The sequence below is a fragment of the Macrobrachium nipponense genome, chromosome 1, assembly GCF_015104395.2.
Source record: "Macrobrachium nipponense isolate FS-2020 chromosome 1, ASM1510439v2, whole genome shotgun sequence".
NCBI lineage: Eukaryota > Metazoa > Arthropoda > Malacostraca > Decapoda > Palaemonidae > Macrobrachium > Macrobrachium nipponense.
In genome coordinates, this window is record NC_087200.1 from 39,339,712 (window position 1) to 39,363,711 (window position 24,000).

Below are 24,000 nucleotides of genomic sequence, written 5' to 3' on the forward strand. Positions count from 1 at the left end.
TCCGTGGCATCACCCTTCATTTATAATTATGTATATATATGCATATATATGTACATATCTATATATATCATTTCTGATTTTTTACTCATTGTGATCAAACCCCACTTTCTCAAATGAAAGGCCAAGGCGCTACTAAGTGACCCTCATGCTATATATATATATATATATATATATATATATATATATATATATATATATATATATCATATATATATACATATATAATGTATAAAATACTTAAAATACTCTTTAAATTGTATACAATAGCGATGATATACTAAATCTACCTTATATTTTGGATGAATCTTAGGCGTGAAGAAAAAGATATAACCGCAGAAAGTCATCTGCTGCGTTAAAAAGAAAGAAAAATAAATCCACTACAAAAGGAAACCACTGCACCGCAGTTACCTTATCTTTAGCAAGCAGAAGCTGTTTGACAACCACCGTGTCCGCCAGCAGGAGGACTCGGGTGACGGACGAGAGGAGACACCGCGCAGCTCTGATCATTGAGGCTCTGTACTCTGGCCGGCTGCCGCTGCTCACTCCGCCTACACCGATGCCCGTGTCTACCATATTGGCCTCCGCTGTCTCGCACAACTTTTCGATGGCCAAACCTGCGGAATAAAGGCACAGGTGTCAATGGGTTTACGCACATAATACTTGAATGGGTGTTAGAATGAATATATTGTAAATTGGTTTACGTAGATAATACTTGAATGGGTGTTAGAATGAATATATTGTAAATGGGTGTGCGTAGATAATAATTAAATGGGTGTTAGACTAAATATATTGTAAATGGGAGCACGTAGATAATACTTAAATGGGTGTTAAAATAAATATATCGTAAATGGGAGTACGTAGATAATACTTGAATGGGTGTTGGAATAAATACATAAGTACGCATAGGAATAAATACATAAATAAATACATCTTATAGTTCAAACTGCAAACCCACAGAATAAAGACATTGGTATAAATAAGTATACTTAGATGATACTTAAATGAGTGTTGGAATAAATAAGTAAATCATATACGAATACGTAGATAATTACATCCTTATATTTCAAACTGCACCGTGTAAATGGGTATACGTAGATAATACATAAGTTAATGCTGGAATAAATGCCCAAGTATGTATAGGAGTATATACGTTAATAAATACATAAATAAGTGGATCTACATATTAAAAACTGCACCCACAATAAAACACACCTGAATTCGGTATTGCAACCACAAATGTTGATAGGTATACTTAGATATCGCATGAATAAGTGCTGGAATAAACACTTAAATACATATACGAATAACTATAAAAAGAAATCCATCTTTATAGCTCAAACTGCATCTACAATAAAAAAAGACCTCGAACTGGTATTGTAATCATACGCGTAGATGGATATACGTACCTAATACATAAAGAAGTATCAAGATAAATACCGCGTTCCGCCGCCCCCCCCCCCCCCCCCCCACACACATATATATATATATATATATATATATATATATATATATATATATATATATATATATATATATGATATATTAGATACTTAATAAGTACATATTTATAGTAAAAATGCATCCACAATAAAAAAATAATGCGAATTCGGTAGTGCAACCATTAGTGTAAATGGGTATACGTAGATAATGCACAAAACCAGTTTTGGAATAAATATGCAAGTATCCATATGAATAACATATGAATAAAAAAGTATATCTTTATAGTAAAAAAAAACCTCTCCAATTAGTTATTGCAACCACAACCATCGCAATTTTCTAGCGGTATTTACACCAGAACTTCAATAACATTTTATTGCAACGAATGGTCTAATGCGGAAATGGATTAAGGGTGTGTTAATTCTATAGTAAAACGTGTCATATACACACGTAGCCAACTTATTGAAGACACATCACAAACATTTTGACCACAAGTCAACAACTTAATGACAGTTCTGACAAGCGCTCCATACCAGCATTTGCCAGATACATTCTCTCCATATGGTCTTAGACTTGTTTTCTACTTGTTTGTCCTTTGTATGTGATAAGTTTCTGACGTGTGGTTTATGACGTGTTACATTGGAGTGTAGACCCACTGTAAGATAGGCTCAAAAAGCATCAGTTCACAGTCTCTGTGACTTACCGAGACCTGGATCTTGCGGCTTAAATGTGGCATCTATAATACAACCCAGAACAGAAATAAAGCACACTAATATTTCAAATCTTTTCAACTCCCTGTGACATCCATGGAATAATAAGATTTGATAGAGGAAGGAGACTGGATTTCTAATTCATCACACAGAGAAGAGGAATTGCAAATGAGTGTCATGGGAGACGGCCGTCTTAGGGTACATCCACACCGTACTGAAACATTTCATAAACATTCTTTGGCAACTTATTGCTCACTCTTCGCAAACAGGATGCAAACGAGTCAACGACTTATTTTCAGTCCCAACCGCTGCTTCAGATGGTTTTCTGCATTTGCCAGACTCGTTCTTCACTACTGGTTGTTGATTTATTTTCAACGTGTTTGTGATATGTATGCAATACAGTGCCAATGTGTTTATGACTTGTTGTACTGCAGTGTGGGCGTAGCTACGCGAAATAATGAACTTCGACTAAATCAAGGGTCTACCCATTTCAAAAAGCTGATGAGACCCGAGTTGAGAGGAACAGCCAGTCACTGAATGTTCCTTGCGAATATATCGATAATGGCTGAAATTTTATCCAATTTGGAGAAAAAAATTGAAATCAACAGCATAAAGTTATATATAGTCAAGCCATTACGTAGAATAGAAATATACATATTATTAATATTAAACGATGAAAAGCATTATGGACACGTTAGTCGATTTATTTAAAAAATATACTCCTTTTGCAATAATTGCTACCAAAGTCTACTCAGCCTTATAAAATCTTTGTGATTACGAAAACTGTGCTGTATATCCTAGGCTCATTTAATTCAAAATTTAAACGAAACTGAACAGATTTATTTCACCCTTAATGAAAAACTCAATTCCTCTCGAATTAAAATGAATTTACGGCCGAGGAGACATCAGGTCTCAATTCCAGATAATATAACACAACAATATGGTTGCCAGATAACGGATGCTTGCTAAATGAACTCTTCACTACCTAATGAAAAACAGGCTCAAAATCGCAAACAAAGCAAAAACAAATCAATAAATAAATAAAAATAAATGAATAAATAAATAAATAAAAATAAATTTGTTTTTGCTTTGTTTGCGATTTTGAGCCTGTTTTTCATTAGGTAGTGAAGAGTTCATTTAGCAAGCATCCGTTATCTGGCAACCATATTGTTGTTGTTATATTATCTGGAATTGAGACCTGATGTCTCCTCGGCCAGTAAATTCATTTTAATTCGAGAGGAATTGAGTTTTTCATTAAGGGTGAAAATAAATCTGTTCAGTTTTCGTTTAAATAATAATAATAATAATAATAATAATAATAATAATAATAATAATAATAATAATAATAATAATAATAATAATAATAATACTAATTAATATAATACTAATAATAATAATAATAATTATAATAGTAATAGTAATAATAATAATAATAATAATTGAAAAAGAAACCCACAAAATCACTGTGTATAACGTGTTTACTTATAAGTATTTACATTTTATTTTACTCAACACTGATTAAAATAAAATGTAAATAATTATAAGTAAACATGTTATACACAGGGATTTTGTGGGTTTCTTTTTCAATCTCCCGAAGAAAACTGAAAGAAGTTTCTGTTTGGTTAATAATAATAATATCAGTCTTCAGTAAACTGTAGAATAATAAAACTATGCAGAATAATAACAACAAGGCAAAGTAAAATCACTTGTCAATTCTGATTATATCAAGAACAACAATAAACACACACAATCACAACATAAGCAATGTTTAAAAACGGTTATCATGAAATTAACTTCTCTGTTGCCACTAAGAATACATGCAACAGTAAATTGTTTTCGTTAAGGGATTCGATATCTCAAGCAACAATAAGAACCTTACAGAGGATTCCATGAGTCTTCGTGACTCCCATTTGGTTCATCTTAATGAAGCAAGTTGGGAATTCATATATCCGGAAAGTCGCCAAAGATCTGAATTGCTCAGTGGATTGCAATTACCGCAGACTGTGCCTCTGATTTTATTATATATCTAGTAAGTAACTGCCACCGGTGTGTGGTTTGGTAAGAAAGTCTTCCATCTCTGTATCTTTGGGTTTTGTGAATTTCTTCATTTCTCGATATAATGTGGTTCGGATCCCACAATAAGCTGTAGGTCCCGTTGCTAGGTAACCAATTGGTTCTTAGCCAAGTGAAAGTATCTAATCCTTCGGGCCCTAGGAGAGCTGTTGATCAGCTCAGTGGTCTGGTTAAACTAAGATATACTTAACTTTGTGAATTTCTTACGATTGCCTCTCGAATATTGGAAAATTGTTTAAACATCTATAGTCTGAAAAGTCACATATATTTTTTGAATTATGAGCCCTACCATTCATGTTAACGCCCTCATATTTCTCAGAATAAAAAAAATTAATATTTACAAAGTTGTATACAAAAATATCAGACAAAAAAAGAACTTCAACTATATCTGTATCCTTGCATACAGTCATACAGTCATCCAAACGTACATACAAAAATGCGCAAAATAAAATTTGTCAGCATTTCAGAAAGTAGAAAAGTCAACTCAGACGAAAAAAAAAAAAAAAAACGAAGAAAAGGGGTTATGGCGACAAGAATCAAAATGTTTTTAGAACTGGAAAGTGATGCGCCCCATTTAAGGGCTTCTGAAAGTCGGGGTTCATGACCCAAGGTGGTAAAGAGAGCTGGCTATAAAAGTGGGTCCGGCGGTCGACCCAGTCAATAAGAGATTGGCAGATGACCCAATAAACTTGAAAGTCATGGCGGGGCTGACAACTTCGTCAGCAATAAACCAAAAACAGCAGCGACAACAACAACAACAGCAATGGTAAACACGGAACGAACTCAAGAGATAGATAGCTCTGCGACTCCGCCTGAAGTTAGAGTAATAATGTCTTTCTTTCCGTGACTTTTCTTTTGTTTTTATTTCTTTTGGTCACAGATTAGACTGGATGAGTCGAGAATTAGGAAACAGAATCTGCATGATTTAGACTTGATGATGAATGACGAATAGACTTCAGTTAGAAATGCATTTATGATTTTGTTAATATTACATATTAATGATCCAACAATTCTTTTTGTTTAATGTATCTCCCCATCAAATTCGTCGGCAATCTGACCCTTCTCTATCTCGCTTTCCATAAGGCAAGACACGTTTAAGGTAAAATACCTTTTGATTTAGAAGTTTACAGACAGAAAGGGCTATAAATGATAATATAATATTAGGGTCATAGTTTAGCCTGAATGAACCAAGAATTAGGAAACTAAACCTGCAAGATTTACATTCGGTGATGAATGAAGAATACAATACAGTTTGATTTATTATTTTGATAATTTATATTAATAACCAAACCCTTCTCTTTCTCTTTTAATGTATTTCTCAGCTACAATTCCCCCCGATAGAGAAAAGCAATAATGAAAATACAATGGGAACACATCTACGACTTTCCAGATATTCACATGAACGATAAACAGACCCTTCTCCATCTCGTTTTCCACAAGATGAAATAAGTTTAAGGTCAAAATAAGGGGAAGGAATTCGGTACCAATTTGATAACCGATTTCATGAAGATATCTCTTCTGATTTGGGACTTTGCAGATGGCAAGGAATAACTGGTAATGTAATATGAGGGATAAACTTTCCAAATGAGGCAGAACGCTAAACTTAAGAGCGGTGACAATCTTGCAAGGGGAGCGAGTCATGTTGGCTCCCGATCGTTTCAGTTCCCACCATTTCCTTGACCTATGCAGGTCAAGTTAGGTCACATTAGTTTAAATTTGGTTAAACCAGGTTGTCTCGTGTTAGGATTGGCCTCACAAGACTGGAATTCTTCTTAAAGCCGAGGAATCATAGAAACAAATCGTACGCAAAAGTGAATGAAACGAGAATGATAAATGCAATAGAAAATGGGATGGAGGAAGGGCGGGGGGAGGGGGAGTGGTCAAAACAAACTGAAGGAATGTTGCAATTACACTCCAGCAAACAAGTGGAAAAAATAATGACTGCGATATCAAAAATATTGGTGCTGTATTTTGACCGTCATCATCATCATCTTATTAAGAATCAGGCAAACTAATTTATTTCATTAAGAGATTGAATCAACCGAAGTCTCTCAGCCTTAAGACCTGATTAGAGTTAATGCCGCTCACAAGGTTCAGTGCCAGATCATTCAAACATTCCGTAGCAATGAGGTTTTATTGCAGCTTTACACGACGCATAAAAACAGCCTTGACCTCCATATTGCTCATAAAACCAAATTTTGATTCTGTGCCCTGCCTATGAAAATAAAATTTTGCTATAAAAAAGTTCTGATGAAAATGAAATAATGCTGCTTTATATCAACTGTAAGTTAAAGGTATACTGCTTTACAGGTTGTAAAGATAGACACTAACGGTACATACACAATAAAAACAATATCTATGACTCAACATGATCCAACTTGAAAAAATAAGCTCTATTACCTTCATAGATTAAATAAAATCGGAGACTTCCCTTTTTCTATTGAAATAAAGTTCATCTTTAAATTTTCAGCAGGACTGAAGTGTTGAAGCGATAAACAAAAACTGTAATATTACTTTATTTTTGATTCATTTCCGTCCGGAGCCAGGAACTTTAAGGTTTTTTTCCAGACTGCTTTCACAATAAAACTATCCTAATATTTAGTAGGAAAGTACAGCAAAAATCTTTATAGAAAGGATGCATACACAATAAAAATCTACCACAAGTTTCACAGTTCAAAAAAAAAAAAAAAATGCTGAACAAAAGTTTACTAGCTTCAGCACATGAAGATATATATATATATAGATATATATATATATATATATATATATATATATATATATATATATATATATATATACATATATATATATATATAGCATAAATATATATATATATATATATATATATATATATATATATATATATATATATATATACCACACACATACACACACACACACACACACACACACACATATATATATATATATTATATATATATATATATATATATATATATATAATATATATATATATATATATATATATATATATATATTCTCTTATGCTCAAAAGGATAAAACTTCATTTCTGTGGCTGTCAGATAATCATTGGGGCACTCCCATTCATTTTCCAAGTTATTCCTGGACCAGCGATTCGTTGAAATATGGACGCAGGTGTATTAGACATCTTTTAATCAATTAAAAAAATAATGAATGATTATCAGGTGCCTATCCACGACAAATTCTGGGATTCTCGTTATCTCCTGTTCTGTGGGTAATAGCCACAGGAGAATAATGAAGGACATAAAACGTTATTTGCTTGTCCAGCTGGTGTTGCAAATAAAAATGTGAAGAGAGAGAGAGAGAGAGAGAGAGAGAGAGAGAGAGAGAGAGAGAGAGAGAGAGAGAAATTATCTATTTGTTTATCCAATTGGCGTTACAAATAAAAATGTGAAGAGAGAGAGAGAGAGAGAGAGAGAGAGAGAGAGAGAGAGAGAGAGAGAGAAATTATCCTATTGGCGTTTATCAAATAATGTTGGAGAGACAGATGAGAGAGAGAGAGAGAGAGAGAGAGAGAGAGAGAGAGAGAGAGAAATTATCTATTTGTTTATCCAATTGGCGTTGCAAATAAAAATGTGAAGAGAGAGAGAGAGAGAGAGAGAGATCATTTATTTACTTGTTAGTCCAATTGGCGTTACAAATCAAAATGTGAAGGCAGAGAGAAGAGAGAGAGAGAGAGAGAGAGAGAGAGAGAGAGAGATATGAACCTGCACTATTGAGCCCGGCAACTTCATTCACACCTGAGGGCGTGTCCACAAACATCACAAACATGTTGAATAGATGTCAACGACTTTTGGTAGTCTTAAGCAATACTTCATACGGCTATCCATTATCTATCAAAGTTAAGTTCACCAATTGCGGTAGTTGACATGTCTTCAACCTATTTGTAACATGTTAGCGATAAGTTCCGAACACGTGTTTATGACATGATCTACTGTAATGTGTTTTACGTAATCATAAACTCTTCTCTATTGCATATATGAATGGAAAAGACAACATAGATAATTAAGAATTAAATACTATCGACATTTTTATTGTATAAAGCAAGACGGAGAGAGAGAGACTATGCGAATTTATTCAAAGCTTGTAATCCTGATAATTCTTCTTAAATAAATAGATAGATAGATAAATAAGTAAATACATTAATAAATAAATAAAGAATACACAGAGAGAAGATGGAAAGAATCGACTCTCCTAAAATTCGAGACAAAAAGAGATATAGAATGTTAGCACTACTTCTCTTTCTCTCTTGCTCTCTCTCTCTTTAAGCTGGGTGCTAAGCTCACTTAATGCTGTCTAGCGCATATAGCCTACCTCCTCCAACCCACATCCCCGCAACCCCCAGTCCCCTCCCCATCCCACCCCCAAGCCCACCCACCCACCCACCCACCCACACACTGTCACACTCACATACACACACACTACCGCTACCTCGATTGCCAGATAATCACAAAATGTGTTCAAAGGTCCTGAATAAAAATGAGTTTATTAAGGCATATCTCTGACGTTCACGTGCATTTGCTTATACATCTGAAGTGAATATGGACGTGGGCCTATTAACAATGCATCAATGATACTTTGGACATGGACTGAATGGTCATGAATTCTACTCGTATTTATTTCGAGCTTTTCATAGAATTTTCAATTTGATAAGTACATAGAAATATAAATAAATCACATGCAAATCATACAATTATCAAATATTCGTTGAAGATGTTTACTGCAGATTAAGTGAAACCCAACAGATATAATATATATATATATATATATATATATATATATATATATATATATCTATCTATATATATAAATATGAAGATTTCGTGAATTTTTTATGGCTCCAAAAGTGTATATATATATATATATATAGTATATGTCAGTATATATATATATATATATATATATATATATATTATATATATATATCTATAATATATTTAATATATATAAATATTGAAGGTTTCGTTGAATTTTATGGCTCCAAAAGCATATATAATATATATATATATATATATATATAAATATATATATATATATATATAGATATATATATATATATATATACATACATATATATATATATATAGATATATATATATATATATATAATATATATATAAATAAATATATATACATATATATATATGTATAAATTGGTATGTATATATAATATATATATATATATATATAGATATATACTGTCCATACATACACATACATACACACAAACACACAGACATATATATACTGCCCATACATACATGCACACACAATACATACATACATAGAGACGCACCACAAGAAAAAGTATAAATCCGGATCAGTTCTGTGTTCTTATAGACGTATTAAAAGGCTAAAGATAAATCAGAAACCTGTCGGTGTTTATATCCTGTTTGACTTTTCCCTGGGGTAGGTACATATACATCAAGTGTTCTGGCCATTTCAGGCATACATAAATACTACACATACATGTATAATCCCGTACATATCTTTATGCCTTCTTGCATCTTTGTATTCGTGGTACCACTCATGTGTTTATCTATCCAAGTTTTTGGAAAAAAAAACCTGATTATTTTTTTATTTAATTCAAGATTCCTTGTCTTTTTTCCCAGCTTGTCGGTTGAATCAGTAAATCCCACGGCAATAAATCGACAGTTGATTGGAATAATCGACATCCTTCTTGCAAACCCGAAGGGTCTGAATTTTCTCCAATCTCTGAAGTGACCTGATGAACCTCTTTACGAGAGAGAGAGAGAGAGAGAGAGAGAGAGAGAGAGAGGAGAGAGAGAATTCTTTCAAAGTCTTTTATTGACGAGGTTTCAGGGAGAAACCAAGTTTCAAAGAAAAAAAACAAAGAGAGAGAGTTCAGATTCTCCCTTTCAGTTGGCTCCTCTCCTTGGGTAAAATTTGAGGTTGACCTGAAGAAATGAGAGAGAGAGAGAGAGAGAGAGAGAGAGAGAGAGAGAGAGAATACCTTAATTTAAACAAAATAAAAACATAGCAAAACCATTGACCGTGTCTTATAAACAAATCTTTATTATAGAAATATGGACAATTATTCTACTTCTGAATTATAGAAATAGAAGAAACGAGAAAGACATACATACATACAGAGAGAGAGAAAGGAGGAGGAGGAGGAGGAGGAGGAGGAGGAGGAGAATCGTCAATTGTGTCTGTATGTGTTTGTATGTATGTTTGAGAGAGAGAGAGAGAGAGAGAGAGAGAGAGAGAGAGAGAGAGAGAGAATCATAGTCTTGATCTGTCTGGTGGCAAATGTCTTGATTTGAATTCCAATGGCGAACCGGAATGAAGAGGATCCGGCCATTTCTTCGGGACGATTTCTATTTCTTTTATCAGAAAAAGAACGAGAAGGAAAGATCACGGAGCGTTCTTTTTCTTTTTCCCATGCTTCGTGTTTACATGATTTTGATGATTCTCTTAGGACCGACGACGAGGGGGGGAGGGGAGTTAGAAAGAGTGGAGGCGGCAAGAGAGAGAGAGAGAGAGAGAGAGAGAGAGAGATAGGGTGGCACATAAATTATCATCACTATTCATTGCTTATCAACTATAATTCCTTTAAATAAAAAATTAAACAATTAAACATGCATTAAGGATGTATACTACAGATTAAGTGTACATCACACACACACACACACACACACACACACACACACATATATATATATATATACATATATATACGTATATATATATATATATATATATATATATATTATATATAATATATATATATATATATTATACATATATGAAAGAGAGAGAGAGTTTATAACTAAAGTCTTGCAGTGATAGTAGCCCCTGGAAAATAAAAATCGCTCTGTACGGGGCTTCTGCTCTCGAAAATAGTCAAAATGAGGCAAAGGCAGGCAAAGGTTGGGGGAGAGGGGTTGAACGCCCTTAAACAGAGCCCATCTCCTTAAAGTATATTGAACCGAAGTACGCCAAGAGCTTTCAATATTTACGGCGGCTGAGAGCCTCGAAGAATGGAAGGGGCGGCGCCCCAGCAATATGCGTGGGTTCTCCGTTCAATTTTTGAGAAGACAACAAATAACCTTGGCTTCTGTTTCTACTGATTCTGCATTTTCTATTCCAGGCACATTCCATAGCCTCCCGGGGAGAATTCGATGTTCAAGTTTTCTTGTAACAGTTTTTTTTTTTTTTTTTATATATTTCCGGCTTCTTAGTAATGTCGAAGGTCGACAAAATGGGTGACTTATACATTTACCTGGATAAGGTTTCCCATAACATGTATGTGCATAACACAAGCGTGAATATCACAAAAAAGCAAATTATCTTTATACATTTACGGAAATACATTTAAAAAATCGTTTATATTTAATCAAGTTCTTCCTTACTTCTGCTTGCCTGTATTGAGAGAAAAGTACGGCTGATTAACAAGGGAGTATTCATTACAATTCTTCAACCAGAGACCGCACTTGTTCGTCTCTGTCACTGGGAAGTAATAACAATTATCATTATAAGCTCTTAATTATATTCCTATGGAACACGGCTTAAGGTGAGGAACCTAGGTGACGGGCTTCAATGAAGCATCGTGAACACGCCAAGAAACGTAAAGAACTAATGGAGATCGGAACGAATACGTTATAATCAATAAAATCTAGTAATCAATAAATGTATAGTTGCTGAGATAAATACTTATCCCAATAAGCAAACAAAACATACAAACAAAAAAGGAAAGGAAGTTTGACCCAATGTTCCCATATCCAAGGATATTCAATTCAAAGACTACAGAAGGACACCGCTCAAGATGATAAGCGACAAGAATGAAGGCAATACATTACAAGAACGAACGTGGACTGATAGAAGTTAAATCATATCTCCGTGATAATGAGAGAGAGAGAGAGAGAGAGAGAGAGAGAGAGAGAGAGAAATGAAGTGACTAAAAGCGACGCTAACAAGTCAAACCAATGAAGTTTGTTACCGGTTCGTTAGGAGAGTACATTCGCGTATTCTCGCACGAATGGGCACAACCATGTCACACGAAATTATTTCAGAGAGAGAGAGAGAGAGAGAGAGAGAGAGAGAGAGAGAGAGAGAGAGAGAGAGGCGTTCCACACATTTTGGAAAAGTTTGAGGTGAAGGATATGATGCTACAGGTCCTTTGCTTAGAATAAGGTCATTAAAATAAATCTTTGACATTAAGAAGCATATCTTTATTAACCCCACATAAACTCTGTAACAGACTGAAGAGGGCAACGATCAAGAAATCGTATGATTGTGTGTGTATGTGTTTGTTCGTCTCTCGCTAATTAAACATAAACATACATAGGCACATTTTTCTTGCTTTGACTGTAGGGGTCATAGACGTTTACTGCTTTTATCCATTCCTGACCCCTCAAGCTGATGTGTGTGTGTGTGTGTGTGTGTGTGTGTAAGCTACACTCACAACCATGCTCTAGCAAGGTGTGCATAATGCATTCATACATACAGCAACCATAACAGGTTGCATATATGCTTCTGAACTCATGAATGCTACGTTGTGTAGGTGTCTCTCATAGAGAGAGAGAGAGAGAGAGAGAGAGAGAGAGAGAGTCCCACTAACGTTGAGACGAGCACACACAACTACTTACATAGGCAATGCAAGCGCATGCACGTATATACATGCAAGTGTCCCTGCCAATCTGTATTTGTGTTTGTGCAAAGACAGTGAGTGAGTGTGCCTGCGTGGCGGGATCCTTAAAGCTGACAGGACGAGAGCGGACCCGATCGCTTCTCTCCACTCCACTTCTTCCTACTTCTCCCTCTCTCCCCCCCATCCTCTCTCCTCCCCCTACCTCTTTCTCCCTCCCTCCCTCTCTTCCCAATACCTCCACCAGCAGCCTTCCCTTTACTATTGCCGAAATGCTTAAAGCCGCGACAGCAGCAGCAGCAGCAACAGGGTGATATAATATATATACTACGCCAACAGTGCTAAAGGTAGCCCATCCATGAACAAGCGGGAATTATTGGATTCCCCAATTCCATGTTGCTTTTTTTTTTTGTTTCACCCTCCCCAGCTCCGACATTCTTCATCTTTTATTTGTTTTATTATTCTTGCCCTCTTTTGTTTGTTTTTATTTATTTATTTATATTTATTTATTTATATTATTATTATTATTATTATTATTATTATTATTATTATTATTACGTTACGGGGAAAATGTTCAATACAGTGTGACATTTTCCTTTGGGTTTATTTGTTGTTGTTTTCTTTTGCTCGCTGTATTTCTCTTTACCTCATTTTTCATCAATTTCCACTAGTGAACATGATCTATTAAGTTTGTATTCATATTCAAAAAATCTACCTGCTTTTCATGAAAGCTGTTACTAAGGATTGTCGGGATTGTAACACTCAAAACCTTCTGCCAGAACAAAGACTGAAGCTGAAATTTGATATGTGCGTGAAAATAGTATGAAGTCTTGTGCTTAAGATAATGTAAAAAAATATGCTAGCAATCTGTGGATGGTAGTAATTCCCCTCGGTGCCTATATTTCTTACACACACATAGATACACACACAGTTTGTAAAAAAATGATTGAGATAGATAGAGAGAGAGGGTTACAAGAAATATGATAATAATATGTGGATAGTAGCAAGTAGCTGAATTGCGTCTGTCTCACACGTACTATGAGAGAGAGAGAGAGAGAGAGAGAGAGAGAGAGAGAGAGAGATCATGCGCCGAGGAATTGTAATGAGCTTCGTCATGCTCCTGTGGTTGGATAATGTGGCTACTGTACTGATGAGGTAACCAGCTAAGTCAAGCAAATAATAACTCGTAGCAAAAGGTTTGTTTATTCATGACATTTATGAGTTAAAGCGACAATAATGTATATGAGACTGCATTTTTCAAAAAACCAAAGAAAGTAAAAAAAAATGGGAAACTTTCGAACATTTGCATAACGTTCCTCTTCGAAAGCTCCTTGTTCTTGAGAGTTTTTGTTTTTTGAAAAATAGTCTCATATACATTATTGTGGCTTTAACTCATTATTCCCGATCACAGTATAGTGATGCCCTATGGATTCATGACATTGTGAATGGGACTTTTGGTAATCGTCTATAATGTTTTCATTCTACTCCTTTTGTCCTTGTCTGAGACAGTGATTTTTATAAAATTGGGGACTGGAATAGAATAGATATTTAAAGTTATTTTTAAAATGTAATTTATATTTGTAGTCATATATTACTTTCTTTTTGCTTTCAAATTCATATGTAGTAAATGAGGGCATATGCAAATACATAAGGCATGCATATGTACAGCTCTATTAATACATTATATTTAATATATTTTATGTCTGTATCTATAGCTAGTGTGTACACTGTCAATATATGCACTATGGTAATTGGTAATACATATAAATATGCACACAAGTTCAGACACTCACACCCATGTATGTATATGTATGTATGTATATGTATACACACACACACACACACATATATATATATATATATATATATATGTGTGTGTGTGTTTCTGCAAGCGTACATGTATATCTCTTTGTGTTTGTATAGTATACACTGCAAACAAATTTTGTGGTACTCATTTTAACGCTGAAAGTGGAAGATTTTACGAGAAAATATTATTCGCTTTCGGATGAAAGTAAAGTTTTATGAGAGCATTTAGGAGTGACAGTGACTGCGCAGTAAAAGCAAGTCTGAGACACAGGTGTTTTATGACACTGGTTATTTGAGCTGCGTTGAGATGGCGCGACTACGAACCACCATAAAGAAACTACTGGAGATTAAGGCAAACACTTTTTGGTATTCGGGTGTCCCACATAACGCAGCTGACTTGTAACAGTAAGGAGGAATTGCAAATGGTTTTTATAAATTTGCACGGGAAAGGTAATGTTGTTAAGACAACGGCAAGATGGAAATCAGTGTGTGCTACGGAAGAACCAACTTGTATAAGTAGTGGGGACAAAATGTTATAGATAAGGACAAAATAACTGTCTAGTTACAGAAAATAGGAGGTAGGTCCAAGAGAGCTAGGAGCTTTAAGGATTGATGTAAGGTCGAACGAAAACTTTACTGATGTAGTATATTATGTGGAATGTTTAGCGTCTCATTTGAAAGCATTGCGTGTACTGCAGGACTGAACGTGAAATAAAACAACGACGTTCACATTATTTGGAACTTCTAATGTCGAAAAGAAAAGGAGAAAACAGTCAAGTTAAAGGACCTACGACTACTAGAGTGTTCCTCGTAGACTCATGTTTAGTATCCAGTATATTTAGAATGCCTTTTGCGCAAATTGTTTTGAATAAATGTCATTTTAGGGATACAAACTGAAAAGCTGTAATGCGTTAATGCGTTTGAGTGACTTATGCTCAGTACCTCCCTTTCTCTTGATTTCGTTTTAGAAAGACACACCTTCAATTTGCAAGTATTCTTCGTCAACATCAATTTTTTTTCTATGAAATATAAAAGATCTGAGACGTAAAATGGAAACAAAATCGGTAATAATAATAATAATAATAATAATAATAATAATAATAATAATAATAATAATAATAATAATAATAATAATAATAATAATAATAATAGGAGTGGGTTAGGCCGTCAACAGACTTAAGTCAAGTTAAGCAACATTGGGGCTGGTCAGTCGTTGGATGGGTGACCGCTCTCCTCGGCGTTGATTATTCCTGGGAAAGGATCTTTACCATAATTTCCTGTCTACTCAGCTGTAAATGAGTACCTATCCTGATGGGGTAGGGTCCAGCTATGGGTTAAATAGCCAAAACTCAGCAATGATGGAAAGAAATGAAGGAATAAACGACAACGACGTAAATGGAACCTCTGGCAACAGAGGAGCTTCGTCCGGCAACCAGGTATTCAACCCAACTGAAGGGGAAGACGGTCAGGTACTTGGAGGTCGTCATCCAGCAACTGATCACCACAACGACAGTAATCAACAGCCTGAGATTGGAGCTACAGAGGCAAAAAGGAAGAAATGGACAAGAGAAGAAAATAAGGAAATATGGAGATGCTACATCAGAAGCAACCCGACGGAGAGAGGATATCGAAGAAGATTGGTCAACATCTGGAATGAGAGGAATAACACCCCCCAAACAGAGCAGAGGCTGGCAGACCAAGTAAGGAACATAAAGAAAAGAACTGGCTCTCCCCAACAGAAAGAGAAGAACTGGAAAGGGAAATGTCACACGACAACGAATTACATGAAGACGAACTGAGAGACCGATGCCACAGAAGACGACAGGAGGATGAGGTATCAAACAACGACACACGAAGAAACACCGACGAAGTAACAGAGAGGACGGAATGGGTAGAAAAGATTAGACAATGGATGGAGCCAGATACAGAGAGAACAAAGATCCCCTCCATGAAAGCCTACAACACCAAGAAATTAAGGGAGAAAACAAGTGAGGTCAATGAAATAATGGCATAATACACACCACCAGTATCACAGAAACAAATAACTTGACATATGCAGGAGCAAGATTAGTAGCAGAACTGATGGGGATTCGAACACCACACCACCAGCACACCAACCCAACAGAAACCAAAACAGCAACCTCCTTGGAAAAGGCACCTGGAAAAGCAAATCATGGTCGATGAGATCTGACTTGAGTAAACTGAAAGAGATGGCAGAAAAAAGGCTAAGAAGCAAGAAAACAAGGGAGGAACTCAACGAGAAATACAAAGTACAAGAGAGGGGACTAAACAACACAATAGAAGATGTCAAACAGAGGCTTAAGGCCAAAGCACATAAGATCCAACGGTACATGAACAGGATTAAGGGATACCAACAGAACAAACTATTCGGAACCAACCAAGAAAAAAACTATTACAGCCACTAAGAGGGGAAGACAACCACCCAGAAATTCCTGAAGCCGAACCAAGCAAGAGACTCTGGGAAAACATATGGAGCAATCCGGTATCACACAACAAACATGCAACATAGCTCCAGGAAGTCAAGGAAGAAGAAACAGGGAGAATAAAACAAAGATTCACAGAGATCACGACAGACACAGTCAGACACCAACTAAAGAAAATGCCAAACTGGAAAGCCCCAGGTCCCGATGAAGTCCATGGATACTGGCTCAAAAACTTCAAGACCCTACACCCACGAATAGCAAGAACAACTCCAGCATTGTATCTCAGATCACCAAGCACCCAAATGGATGACCACAGGAAGAACATCCTTAGTACAAAAAGACAAGAGTAAGGGAAATATAGCCAGTAACTACAGGCCTATCACCTGCCTACCAATAATGTGGAAGTTACTAACAGGTATCATCAGTGAAAGGCTATACAACTACCTAGAGGAGACAAACACCATCCCCCACCAACAGAAAGGCTGCAGAAGGAAGTGTAGGGGCACAAAAGACCCCAGCTCCTCATAGACAAAATGGTAATGAAGAACAGTAGGAGAAGGAAAACCAACCTAAGCATGGCATGGAGAGACTATAAGAAAGCCTTCGACATGATACCACACACATGGCTAATAGAATGCCTGAAATATATGGGGGCAGAGGAAAACACCATCAGCTTCCTCAAAAATACAATGCGCAACTGGAATACAATACTTACAAGCTCTGGAATAAGACTAGCAGAGGTTAATATCAGGAGAGGGATCTTCCAGGCGACTCACTGTCCCCACTACTCTTCGTACTAGCCATGATTCCCATGACAAAAGTACTACAGAAGATGGATGCCGGGTACCAACTCAAGAAAAGAGGCAACAGAATTAACCATCTGATGTTCATGGACGACATCAAGCTGTATGGTAAGAGCATCAAGGAAATAGATACCCTAATCCAGACTGTAAGGATTGTATCTGGGACATCAGGATGGAGTTTGGAATAGAAAAATGCGCCTTAGTCAACAACACAAGGCAAAGTAACGAGAACTGAAGGGATAAAGCTACCAGATGGGAAGCACATCAACACATAGAAGAGACAGGATACAAATACCTGGGAATAATGGAAGGAGGGGATATAAAACACCAAGAGATGAAGGAAACGATCAGGAAAGAATATATGCAGAGACTCAAGGCGATACTCAAGTCAAAACTCAATGCCGGAAATATGATAAAACATCCACACATGGGCAGTGCCAGTAATCAGATACAGTGCAGGAATAGTGGAATGGATGAAGGCAGAACTCCGCAGCATAGATCAGAAAACCAGGAAACATATGACAATACACAAAGCATACAACCCAAGAGCAAATACGGACAGACTATACATAACAACGAAAGGAAGGAGGAGAGGACTACTAAGTATAGAGGACTGCGTCAACATCGAAACAGAGCACTGGGGCAATATCTGAAAACCAGTGAAGACGAGTGGCTAAAGAGTGCATGGGAAGAAGGACTAATAAAAGTAGACGAAGACCCAGAAATATACAGAGACAGGAGAAAGACAGACAGAACCAGAGGACTGGCACAACAAACCAATGCACGGACAATACATGAGACAGACTAAAGAACTAGCCAGCGATGACAATTGGCAATGGCTACAGAGAGAGCTAAAGAAGGAAACTGAAGGAATGATAACAGCGGCACAAGATCAGGCCTAAGAACCAGATATGTTCAAAGATGATAGACGGAATGACATCTCTCCCATATGTAGGAAGTGCAATACGAAAAATGAAACCATAAACCACATAGCAAGTGAATGCCCGGCACTTGCACAGAACCAGTACAAAAAGAGGCATGATTCAGTGGCAAAAGCCCTCCACTGGAGCCTGTGCAAGAAACATCTGCTACCTTGCAGTAATAAGTGGTACGAGCACCAACCTTGAAGGAGTGATAGAAAACGATCAGGCAAAGATCCTCTGGACTATGGTATCAGAACGGTATAGGTGATACGTGCAAACAGACCAGACGTGACGTTGATTGACAAAGTCAAGAAGAAAGTATCATTCATTGATGTCGCAATACCATGGACACCAGAGTTGAAGAGAAGAGAGGGAAAAAATGGATAAGTATCAAGATCTGCAAAATAGAAATAAGAAGGATATGGGATATGCCCAGTGGAAACCGTACCCACCCATAATCATAGGAGCACTAGGCACGATCCCAAGATCCCTGAAAAGGAATCTAGAAAAACTAGAGGCTGAAGTAGCTCCAGGACTCATGCAGAAGAGTGTGATCCTAGAAACGGCACACATAGTAAGAAAAGTGATGGACTCCTAAGGAGGCAGGATGCAACCCGGGACACCACACTATAAATACCACCCAGTCGAATTGGGAGGACTGTGATAGAGCAAAAAAAAAAAAAAAAAAAAAAAAAAATAATAATAATAAATAATAATAACAATAATAAAATAAAATAAGAATATTGAAGTGAACTGACAAAGTAATTAGATTCTGGTGACCAAAATATTCTATTTTTCCCAAGATTACTCATATTTGGGATATGAAAGACAACAGGAAACAATGCGCCAAGCTAAAAGCTATGTTCCCAAAGATAAAAATATGCTTATAAATCATGAGCCGGTGAAACAATATGGATTTAATCCTATTTCAATTGCAAGAAGAGATAGAAGTTCGGACGAAAGGAAATTGCTTTACACTACTAACTCATTGCAAATCTCTAATCACTCAACAAATTACCAGTCACATCATTCATCTTCTAAACTTTCTATTTTATTAACATTCTCTAGATTATTATTATCGTCAATATCATCATTACCATAACTTTATTGCATCTCTCGGTACTATTCATGGACATGGCAGTTAAGATTTTACTTATTCAGTTCTTTTTTATTTATTAGTCTGGAAATTCGCTCGTAAAGCATGGAAATAGGATCTGTTCCAAGCCTTCAGTTTCAAGAACCAAAAGTTGTTTACAACATACGAAAAAGTTAAACTACAAAGCTATTTTTCTTTGGTTGCAGCTGACTGAGAAGATACGAAGAAAAATGATACGATTTTCAAACTAATGCAAGGATGCTATCGTAGGTTAGCGATGTGATTTGGCAATTTTAGAAAAAAATTGGTGATATCGTTTAGATGAACTAACAGAAGTACGTTTATGGTGGAAGGTGAGAGGGTGGGAGGGGGGGGGGGGGGGGGGGGGGGGGGGGGGGGGGGGGGGGGGGGGAAGGGGGCTTTATGGACTGGGGAGCCTCCGAGCTGAAGGTTGTATGATATTGTAAAGAGATGGGGGAAGCTTAAAGCCAAATTACTGGAAGCCATAATGGGCTGGATGAAGAGGCGGAAGAAGTTCAAGGCTAGCTGTTGTGTTATTACGGGATGGGAGTCTAAACTTTAAAGAACAAAGGCTGAATTAAGACTTGATGTTTACAGATCACCTCTGCTTAAGACTTTTGTTACCTAAGATAATCACATATCCGTGTTCTCTCTCTCTCTCTCTCTCTCTCTCTCTCTCTCTCTCTCTCTTTCTTCTTCTTCTTCTCTTATCTGAGGAATTACAAGGTATAACATTACTTATAGTAGAGGACGTTTATGGTCAGATTGCAACTGATAAAAGGGAAGAACAGAGAAGGTTTATACAAGGAAGAGCGTGTGCGGATCAAGTGTCTGTTACTGAACTGTTTTGTGAACAGTTTGAAAGTCAAGAGGAAAAAGGTGTATATGGCATACATAGAATGAGTAGGACGACAATGTGGGGATATTGAGAATGTATGGTATTAAAGATAAGTTGTGAATGGTATGACAAATTCATGGGGCAAGCGACGAGTGCATTAGAACATGAAGGCGGGAGAGAGAGAGAGAGAGAGTGACTGGCTTGGTATGAAGGTGGGTCAGTAAGAGGAAGAGCATTAGATACAGAAGCAAAGTTTGGGACAAGAAACCAGTAGAATGGTTTATGAATGCGAATGATAAAGTAGTACTTACTCAGCATGGTAAGGAGAAACTGCAGGGACTAGCAAAAGATTTTGAGTGTTTGAAAAATACGGAAACTGAGAGTAAATGTGAGCACATGTCAAGTTAATGTGGTAAAGGAAAATAGGAAGATGGAGGAATGAATGTTTATATGGGTGATGGATGAATGGAAGACACTGAGTCGTACAGTATTTAGGGATAAAGATAATAAAAGATTAAGAAAGAATTTGCAGTCTATATGAAAGAAAAGATGAATGTATGAAGTGAGTGATGAGCCAGTTCTCCTTTCTGGAAGTGAAATGTGGATTTGAATATGAATGAAATAAAGAGGTTGAGGATTTCGAGATGAACTGTTTGTAATGAACGTATGGAGCGAGAACTAATGAGAGGATGAGGAATGCAGAAATACAAGATAAAAGTGGAGGTATTGTGTAATTGTAGTGAAAAGATAAATAAGAGTCTAGTGAGACCATTTGACAATGTAGAAAGAATGAAGGAATATAAAGGTTGGTGAAACTTGTATAATTAGGAAATATTAAGAGAGAATACGAGAGAAAGTCGCAGCAGGGCTGAATAGATACGGTAAAAGATGTCTTAAAGAGGAAGGGCCTTATCATCCAAGAAGCACAACAGTACGTGCAAAATCGCAAAACTGTGAATGGTGCACTCCATGTGCGAGGCGCGATGTGTCACTGATTAGGCTTCAATGCAAGTTCACGAAGCGGCTGATATTTAAGAGCTTCTGCATAAGGGCTCATCCACATTTCATCCTTGAAAATAAATGTGACAGTGACTACTGGTTGTTTTATCCTTGAATCACTTAGTCAAAACTAAAGAATATCGCTATTCATGTCACAGCATACAAAAAAAAAAAAAAATAAAAAACATTATATAACGAATTGGTTATGAATAATAAAGAAATATAGCTGTACTGATTCCTATACATTCCAAGCACTCCTCGGAATTCAGGGGTGATCTGTTGAAGTCTTACAAATACCACAAAGTTACTCTTATTTGGTTTTTCTAGCAAATTGAGGTAACGTAGTACCTTCCTAACGTATATATTTTTATTATGACAGCATTGCGTACGTACTCTTTCCTATGGACTCTGGATTACATCATCTTCACTGTTAACTCGTGCGCCCTTTTCTCCTTGTTTATGTAACTTGATTAAAATTTCTTTATTCTAGTTTTCTAATTTGGTATGCACCCTACTGCCCCTTAGGCGTAAAGCATTCAAGTTAGATATTCTCTGATAACAGAGTTCGAATGTGAGCAAAGATATCGTGGTAATTATTTTTTCTTTATGTTTTTTAACTAAGATTTAAAACTGATTTGATTTTTTTCACATAACTATGAAACGTACCACTTGAAAATAATCTATATCATTTATCTCAGAAAAGCAAAAGTGAATGAGAGTTCCACATTCTATAAATGGAATTATGTTTTATTAAGAAAATATTGAGCATCTGGGAGTTTGTGCTTAAATGTATACTGCGTGTATATATATATATGTATGCATGTACGCACGTATACGCATGGTCTTATGAATACTAGAATAGACATAACAATCATAACAAACCTCTCTAAATGAAATCTTAAGCTTGGAATTTAGATCTAAAATTAAAATTAACTTGCATCGCTTAAAAAAAAAGGGTAGGCATAAGGAGAATGTAGGGAAAGGATAAGTAAGAATGAACTTGAGGACAAAGGAGAATGTGCTACAATGGACAGGTACAAAATATACGACAAACGAGAATTGCTGCTGAAAACCGGGAACCAGAGATGTAAAATAGAGACTAAAATATACACCAGACCGGAAGTATGATGACAGATGAAGAATAGCATGAAAATTATATATATAATATAGTGACTCAAAACAGGACCGAATCCTGGTCTTTCGAGTGAGAGGAATATATAGGTTGGTGATATTAATGTCCAATTAAGAAAAATTTGGAGAGAATAGAAGGGAAAGACCCAAGTTCCAACTTCTCTTATGACCTTTGCGTCCGAATTGCTAATGCCCTGGACTCTCACTCGAAAGACCGGGATTCGACCCCGTTGTGAGTCAGAAATTTATTGAAAGTTATTTCTGTGAAACACGTTGTCACGTGTTCATTTCCATAATACAAAGGTACATATATAAATACATACATACATACACACACACACAGACACACACACACACACACACACACATATATATATATATATATATATATATATATATATATATATTATATATATATATATATGCACTAATTGATATAATAGCGAGAGAGAGAGAGAGAGAGAGGAGAAGAGGAGAGAGAGAGAGGGGAATAATAAAATAACACACCTGGAATAAAAAAAGAAAAAAATAAAAAAAACATGATTCAAAAGAATGGCGTATATGTTATATATCTGGAAGAAGTCACTTTACATGAAGGTATGTATTTCCAGGTGTCATATAATCGACTAAGACGAAATAGTAAGGTTGTGAATGAGCTCAAAAAAAAAAAAAAAACAAAAAAAAAAAAAAAACAATATTGAACTTGCAACAAACTCTAGCAATCTGGTGCAAATGCCAAAGTGCCATAAGAAAACCGAAAAGACAACATTGCAAGAATATCATTGCAATAACCTTTTATGCAATTATACACGAAAACCATATTTTTGATTCACTCAATTCCAATTACGGAAGAGGAGAAAAAGGGACAGGAAAAGAGGAAGAAGAGGAGGAAATAACTTTTTTTCTCCATTACTTGGCAGTTAATAACTTCCATCGCAGCTGGACGAGATGTCGCGGGTCTCGCAGGAGAGGCCTCGTTTATTACAACAATAATCCTTTCTTCATCTCGCAATATTACCTCCTCCCTCCCCACCCCCTCCCCCGCCCTCTCTCTTTCCTTAGAAACATCGACGTGATCCAATTCTTTCTTAAGTCTTCATTTAAT

General features: G+C 36.1%; 1 protein-coding gene across 10 annotated transcripts in view; it reads right to left on the bottom strand.

The window, feature by feature from the left end:
* Positions 1–24,000, bottom strand: part of LOC135219256 (alpha-catulin-like) — a 567,812-nt gene that overhangs the window by 52,056 nt on the left and 491,756 nt on the right. For all 10 annotated transcript variants that reach the window (XR_010315398.1, XM_064255879.1, XM_064255878.1 and 7 more), the window contains one exon: positions 409–614. Coding sequence is in view for 9 of the 10 variants with exons in the window: in XM_064255879.1 (XP_064111949.1) it covers positions 409–614 (206 nt within the window). In the remaining variant the exon portion in view is untranslated. The remainder of the gene's footprint in view (positions 1–408; positions 615–24,000) is intronic.